At 35.7% G+C, this 8550-nt stretch overlaps 1 protein-coding gene across 1 annotated transcript; it reads right to left on the reverse strand.

The window, feature by feature from the left end:
* Positions 1 to 524: 524 nt before the first annotated feature.
* On the reverse strand, positions 525 to 7390 carry LOC114391107 (protein FLOWERING LOCUS D). The gene is made up of 6 exons (XM_028352099.1): positions 5517 to 7390; positions 4403 to 5161; positions 4092 to 4143; positions 3879 to 3991; positions 1871 to 1928; positions 525 to 1684 (listed from the first exon to the last, which is right to left on the reverse strand). The coding sequence occupies exons 1-5, from the start codon at positions 7174 to 7176 to the stop codon at positions 1897 to 1899; spliced, it is 2616 nt and encodes an 871-aa protein (XP_028207900.1). The 5' UTR covers positions 7177 to 7390; the 3' UTR covers positions 525 to 1684; positions 1871 to 1896.
* Between the last annotated feature and the right edge of the window lie 1160 nt (positions 7391 to 8550).

Raw genomic sequence — 8550 nt, forward strand, 5'->3', positions numbered from 1 at the left:
AAGAAAAAGTAAATATAATAGTGATATAAGAAAGAAAATGGAAAGGAAAGAAATGAAGAAAAAAATAAGGAAATAGAAGTAGGAAAATATTAAAAACACTAATCTAAACATACTCTATTATTATTAAAATTGAACGAAAATCACAAAAGATTGTGAGTCCTACTTCATATTTAAGTGGTCTTATAATTTTTTTATTTTTTAACAAAATTTAACTAATAGTAAAAGTGTATTAAAAAATATCAGAAGTACCCCATAATATAGGTGAAATTTTGTATTGTTTAGATTGATGGAATATAAAAAGAAAAGGACGAAAATAAAGATCGGTGATTTTTGAAGTCGAGAAAACGCAAATATCTTTTTTATTATATAATAATGAGTGATAAATATTATATAAAATAATTTGTATAATAGTATTATTTAAAATAACACTAATATATAATTATTCTTAACATTTTTATTTTAAATTCATTATGATTTTTTAAGTCAAATTTCTAATTTTAAAAACTATGCAAGTATTAAAAAGATTAGATAATAAGATTATCATACTCACACTTGTCGCAAAAAATATTGAAACTGATACATGAGCGTAAGCCTATTTAATGGGTAATTTTCCTCCCGGCCGTTCGTATTTTTTTCTAGGTATCCCTTAGATTCAAATCCAATTACCATCCCTGCATAAAACCAAAGTGGCACCCAACATTTATGCACTAGCTAAAAAAAATGAACAAAAAAAAAAAATACAGCTTCTAACAAAATCTTATGTCACAGAATGTTACAGCTTGCGGTTTCATGTCCTCATACATCATACAACAAGCACAAATGAGTGCAATATCTTGTAAAAACGGTATTTTCTGTTCCTCATTGGCTGCCTTTACAGGTAGGAGGTAGCTGTGATCCTAATTGAGAACGGCTGGTGTTGCTTGCAGAAACATGAGCACGAGCATAATGAGACTAGTCACAATGCAGCCACCCAATTCACAAAGTCACCCTATATCTCTTGGGTGGCAAGCATATCTAACTATTACAGGCATATCATAGACCAAGCCAAGGTGTTGCTTCAGAAGAGATATAAACATGCCAGTTTGCTGCATCATAGAGCCATCAGCTTCAACACTTTAGGTATATGCAAGAGACCATCTTCCCTTTATTGAACAAATGCAGTGAGGATGCTCCAGCCAAACACTACAGATAGATACTGTATCCACCAAAGACATACCACAAGGTTGATGAATGAAAACTTCAGTAGATGACTGGTGCCTTCATTGTCAAAGAGAATGTCAAAGAGAATGATACCTCTGTACATGCAAGAGCCAACATCCTCCAACTTTAGTTGCAAGATGATCTATTCTTTTACAAAATATATTTACCACAACTTTGAAACCTATTTCTTACAGATTACCCTAGTGCATGAGGCTCCCACCAAGTAGTGTCTGGGAAGAGTAGATGTACACAACCTTGCCCCCACAGATGTTGTTCGTTTCCAAGATTCGAACCAGTGACTTCTAGGTTACAAGGCAGCAACCTTTGCTTTGCGCAAGGCTTTCCCTTGCATTTTCTTGCAAGTTACCATTCATTAAGAAAAAGGTCAAAAGAGATATAGCAGATAATCTTCCAAGGATCCAAGACATAGGATGATCCAAGAAAAGCACTCGGGCAGAACAAGTTGAATGGCATCTTAGTCTTTCTGCAATTTAATATGAAAAGTCAATCTATTAGAAAAGTAAAAATGATAATATATTTGAAATTCTCATTGAATTGAATAAGATAGAAAAATGTTGGGCTGCTGACTTCATTTCTTATTGCATATAATACAAGAAAAATTTAAACCAAGAAAAACTATCTGGATTCAGAGTCCTTAGGTATGTCTCACCTCCTGGGTGAACGATGGCCATCCATTTATGAATTTGTCAAGTCATTTTGATTGCTCCCTAGAAATATTTATGAAGTTAGTATTTCATACAGACAGACTGCATAACTACACAAAACAAAGTACTATATAATATTAAAGCACCCCAATGTTATTAATTGCATGTTGGTCCATGGTGAAAAGCCAAAATCTGCCATACAATAAGTGTGACTGTATGTGTTACAAGTCTGCTAAATACAAAACATAACAACTAAAAACAAATATAAAATGAAGACAACAAACTCACGAATATATTCTATGAAATAAAATTAATCAAAGTCTCAAAACATAAGCATAAAATCTCATAACAATGCTAACAAGAAATATAAAAGCTTCAAAACAAAAAATGTCCTAGTAGTGTGAATGAATGATGAAGGAAAAAAAATAAACAGACCAACAAAATAAGAGAAACAAAAAAAAGGAGAAAAAAAATTGGTGACAAAAAAAAATAAAGAAACAAGAAAAATAGAGAAGAAATTGTGATTTGCGAAGCAGGAAAAAAAAGATGAAAAAAGAGGAAAGGAGATATTTAACTCAGAAGGTGGTTGCCAAAGTTTGGGTTGTTGGAGTCAGAATCATCAACAGATGGTGAAGGGAGAAGATGAGTGGCTATTATCCCAAGAGAAATTGGGAGAAGCTAACACAGATGAGTGAACAAAGGTTTTAAAAACCCTATTTGAAACTCAAAAAGGATTTAGAAAGAATAAAAAACAAAGATACAAATTCACCATGGCAATGGCAGCTGCACAATGGAAAATGTTGGAAAGTACCACAAAGCGGGTGGCAAGTGAAAGTGGGCATCAAAAGCACAATGTTAATCCGTTTATGTTATGGCAGCATCATAACTGCTATTTAACAACTACAACACACAATTTAAGTTACACTGGCAATCTGTGAAATTTTATTAAGGGTGTAAAGGATATACCCTTGTTCATTTGATGAGATACAAAAATTTGTGCATAAAAGTCAGGTGCAACTAGGGGAAGGGTAAGTTATCCTCCAAAGTCCAAATAGTAAACAGAAAAAAAAAGTCACTAAAGCAATAAATTAGGGTGCCTAAATATAAAATATATATATATATATATATATATGAACATGCAAATACTCAGCTGCAGAAGAGTGAGAAAATTAAAGTGTTTGTTAGCGTGTAAAGATAAGAGATAATAATGAGAAGTCATTTAAGAACAGAAGGGGAATAAAATAGTATGGAAAGCAGCTGGCTGATGAGATAGTAACGAGTTGGATTATCTTTAACAATATAATACATGACTCCATCCATATAGTGCCCTTAAGGATAAAAAAATAGACCCTGCAACCCACTACTCATGTTTCTAGCAAGATACCACTACTCTCATGTTTACACACGACCACACCTAATGGGATAAGGCTATTGTTGTTGTTGTTGCTGTATAGGGAGAGGGTGAGAGACACAAGGATAACATAACCATCCAACTTTATTATAATTTAATCTTTTACTGATATAGCAAATCAGCAGAATAGATAGGAAGGGGGAAACAAGTATTCTGCTTGATAACATACAGCCTTTACCGTGGAATATAGGGAAAGCCTCATAATATTTTATGAGAGCATACCTTAAGAAAAAAATAAAAGCCAACAATAAAATAACAAGAATTCAGGACTCTTGACATTCAGGTTCAAGTTCTGACCGTATATATACATCCAACAAACATAGAAAATACAGTATCTAAAAGCTCTTCACAAAAATCAACATCAATATCTCATCTTAAGCATGCCAAACTGAAAGTCCAAGTTCTAAAAGTCAGCAGTATCTTAATTTAGCTTTGGAAAAAATATTAATAGTATTTCATAACGAAGGCAACTATGGGAACTTAGTAAAAAAAATGCAAGAACTTAAAACAAATTATAATACAATTAATGTAACTCTAAAGAATTTGCATTTTAAGAGGGGATACTGTGCATAAAATTACTTTTTTCTTTATAAAATAATTACCTGAAACAGGTACATCAGGAAGCACTTGATTTGTTATTTTAACCTCTTCAGATACTTTGATGGCACTCCGCACATTTATGGACCCATTGCTTTTCCTCACCACTTTTGCCCTTCTGAGTTGACCAATAGAATAAAGTTACAATATCACGTCAAATAGAATAATGATGTTTGAGATGGTGAGATTATATAAATATAAAGAAATTCAGCTCAAACCTGACTAACTTGCGCTTCATAATGCCCGCCGCCTTTAGCTTTGACGACACCCCTTTCATAAATCAAGAAAAATATTATTTAAATTGCTTTAGCAACTATGCATCCACAGAGGAGAAAGAATAAAAAAAATGACAGGCAAAGAAAAGTTAACAGCTTGTTTGGTTTGTGAAAACATTTTCCACTTTCCATTTTCATTTTATGACTTCATAATTAATTACAAAATCGTTATATCGCTTTCACTTTATTTCCTGTTTTCAAAAAGATTTATATAGAAATGATAAAAACAGTATTTCATTATGTATATCACCCACCTGGTTTAAGAGCCAGAGAGGTTGAAACGGGCTTACGATTGCCCCTTTCAGCTTTAATGGAATCAATGATTGAATCAGCATTCATTCCCAATCCTTTTCTTCCAACCAGTTTCACTCCTAGCTTTTCACAAAGGTAATTTAATCTCATTTCATCACCACCTCTTACCTCTCTTAGGTCAATAACCTGTTGTCTTGACAATAAAGTGTAAACATGAAGCTGCTGTTGTTGATTAAAATGTGACTGAAGCTGCTGAAAAAGTAATTTGTTTGAGTGTTGTTGGTCCTGTTTTGCAACTTCATGACATTTCTTTCTAGCCTCATTAAATGTTACCCTCAAGATTGCTGGTGACTTGGGGTCTGTATTCTTCCGAGCAAAAATGACAGAAAAGCTCCCAAATTCTATATCAGGTTCTCTAAATAAATCTGCAAGAAGGGAAGCACAGGAATGAGCATTTGAAGGGGCCTTATCAACTTTCATCTTCAGTGTTCGAATATTATCATGGTGGGCCATATTAGCAGCTTCTCTTAGACCACTTAGGAAAGCCCCGTGCATAGTAGCAGGATAGCGCCTAGTGGTTGCTTCCCCAGCAAAGAAAAGTCTACCATCTCCCACACTTTCTGCTAAAATATCATAATCATCACCAGAAGCTCCGACTGCAACATTAGAGTAAGAACCAAAGCAGAATGGATCACTGCCCCATCTAGTACATACGGTTTGGATAGGTTCAGGAACAGTGATTCCTTTTGGTTCATAGATACCTGTAGAGAGATAAACATTTTGCTTCATAAATATTTCCTAAAATAAAATAGAATCAATATAATCAATATTAAGAAATTTATGACAAGTTTGGAATCTTTTTAAATGAAAATTAAGAGGTATGACTGCTGAATTATAATGAGGAAAAGATACAACTTAATTTAAATATATAAATTTATGGCCCACACACATGTTAGGAAATTGAGGAAAACATGTAAACTATGTTAATAATAGACATGCAATTTCTTCTAATTTATTTTTCTGTTTATTTTGTAGGGACATCCTATGTTTTAATTGTATAGCCGAAGTATGATGGGAAAGAAAATATCAAGGTAATAGCTTTCATAAGAAGAGTACCCTTGAGTATTTGGAGAACCCGTGTGACCGCATCTGTCGGGGGCATGCTCTCAAACTTATGCGCAGCTTCCCCTGCTACCAAAGCAATCAACAGGGGACCACCAGCAACAGTTACATAACTGTAAAACAAAAAAAACTCCCCTCGACGACTTGGATCATCAGAAAGATGCCCAAATGTGTCAAGATCCATCTCCCAAAATACATGAGGAAAAAGCATGGCAACCTTATTCAGCAGACCAAACCCCAATCTCTTTATTCCATCAAGCTTCCTCTGAGGCAACTCCGGTATAAACTTGATAAACCCTTTCTTCAACACACCTAATGGAACCGTGCACAATGCCATATCACCCTCAAACACCTGACTCCCTGCAGTCACCTGCACTCCATCGCCACTATACCTAATCATATGCACAGTCTTCTCATACAAAATCGGCACATTCTCTGACAAAGCCTGAACCAGCTTCCCATTTCCCCCAGGCAAAAAGCAATGGTCTCCCCCCATATCATATGGATCATCCTGGTCCCAAAACGCAAGCGAAAGATTTGACAACAACCCCGCATTCGCATACTCCAAATTTGCGAGATGCCAATTAAACAAATTCATTTCCTCATCACTCACTGCGTCCTTATAAACCTGACTGAATGTCTCCAGCGCAGCCCCGAGCGACACATCCACCGAAACCTCCCCCATCAGCTGCCTCAGCCTACTCGCCTTATCAAGCAACCGATTAAACGCAGACTCCACCTTCACATCCATATCCGGATCAACCGGCATCCCGTTCACACAATAAAGCGGGCATTTATCCCTCACCTTATGAAGCAACTCACCCAACTGCCTAGCCACAATCCCAAGTGGATTCCCCAATGTACCAGTCAACACACTCCCTCCCAAATCAGCAGCAGCACACATCCTATTCCCTCCCTCCATCTTCTTCGTATAAACCCGCCCCCCGGCTCGCTTCCTTCCTTCCAACACCGTCACCTTAAACCCAAACCTCAGGAGCTGCCGCGCGGCAGCCAGCCCGGCAAGCCCAGCGCCGACGACAATCACCGCCGGCCTGCTCGCCTCCGCGGGAACCCTCTCTTTAATCGAAGAAGCCACTCCGAAATTGATGTAACCATGCGAGACAAGGTAGTTATACGCAGAATCCAAAAGCGAATGGTAATGCGGCGGAATGTAATCGAGGAAGGTTTTCTTACTCACCCAATTGGAGACATTTTCGCGCCATTTGGCAATTATGTGGTTCCGGATGAGAGTGTAGTTGACCTGCTCGATGCCGCCGATGACCGGGAGCACGGCGGCGTCGATCTCCTCCTCCGTGAGGGAGTCCGCTGGGAACCCAGCGGTGAGGGCGATTAGGGCTTCGGTTTTGGGCTCTTTGTTGATGAAGATGATTTCGTCGGAGGCTGAGGGAGAAGGGTTGGCGGCGGTAGGGAGGGTGGTGAGAGGAGGGAGGCGAAACGACGCCGGATTGCGCTGGGAGCGGCCGCGGCGGCGTTTCTTGGGGACGGAGAAGGAGAGGTAGTGGATCGGGTTTTGGAGGAGGTTTGGGATTGAATCGGAGGTTGGGTCCAAGAACACGTTGTGGTTGGGGTTGGGGTTGGGGTTGGGGTTGGGGTTGGGGTTTTGGGGAGAGGAAAATTGGAGTGGGGGATCCATTGCGCTGTGTATGTGGTTTGATTTTCAATTGCGATGATATCGATTTAGGTCTTTATGTGAGTTAAGAATTGATTATCGGAATTCGGTGTCTTTCTCGCTTATCATCCGCGCAACGACGACGACCCTGTTCACTTTGTTGCACCGTTCACTGTAATTCCCTGAAGCTCGTCTAGGGAACTTTTTGCAATATTGTTTTGTTTATGGTTCTATGTTTTTAGAATGTTTGATTGAATAACAAGAACCAAAAGTCAAGCAACAGATTCGGACCAAAAATAAAATATGATTATATTTTTTTAAAACAGTTATTTTTACGGATAAATTTGTTCACGAAAGATTAAAATTTAAAATTTAGTTTTCAAAAAATAAAAAGTGTGACAAATTTATTCATCTATTAATTTTTATCTTTTATCACCAAATTGATTCTCAACATGATCATGCTAATTAAATTAGACGAAAATATCAATTGGTTATCGTTATTGGACCTAAATGCCAGTAATTTTTTATTGGACGAAAATGTTAGTAATTTTTTTTTTCGGAAAATGTTAATAATTTTTTTGAACCAAAACATCACTATATTTTTATTGGACCAAAATGCTAGTAAGTTTAATTTTTTGTTGAACCTAAATATCAGTATCTTTCCATTGAACTAATTTGTTAGATTACAAATTTTGTTTCATTTAGGGATAAAATATAATTTTTTATTAAACCAAAATATCAGTGAGTTATCATTATTAGACCAAAATATCAAAAAAAGTGTGTTGTATCAAAATATTAGAAATTTTTTATTGGACGTAAATGTCAATAATTTTTTGTTAGACCTCAAATTTTGTTTCATTTAGGATAAAATATAATTTTAGGGTAAATTTGTACACGTTTTATCATTACAAACATAAAATTACAATAATCACTTAAAAAATATTTTGGAAAGCATAATTTAAAACAAACATAATAATAATCATAATATTGATTGACAATCATAATTTGTTTGTGACAATAGAAATTATCCACAATAAATATTCTACCAATTTACCAATATAAACATTATAACATTGTACCAATCATTATAAATTTATCCAAATTATAATAATTAATCAGAATATATTATGAATAAAAGATGAACATATCCCATATACCAAGACTTCCCAATAATTTGGTTCCACAAAAAATTTATGACAATTTGGTCCAAAAAAATTATTGACATTTTTGTCAAACAAAAAATTATTAACATTTAGGTCTAATAATGATAACTTGCTAACATTTTCGTCCAACCTTTTGAGCATGACCACGTTGGCAATCAATTTTGTGACAAATTCGTTCTTTTGTGTCAGGTAGACTATTTTATTAACAGTAATAGATGAAAGTTAACGGCTAGAT

The sequence above is a fragment of the Glycine soja genome, chromosome 2 (genome assembly GCF_004193775.1).
Source record: "Glycine soja cultivar W05 chromosome 2, ASM419377v2, whole genome shotgun sequence".
NCBI lineage: Eukaryota > Viridiplantae > Streptophyta > Magnoliopsida > Fabales > Fabaceae > Glycine > Glycine soja.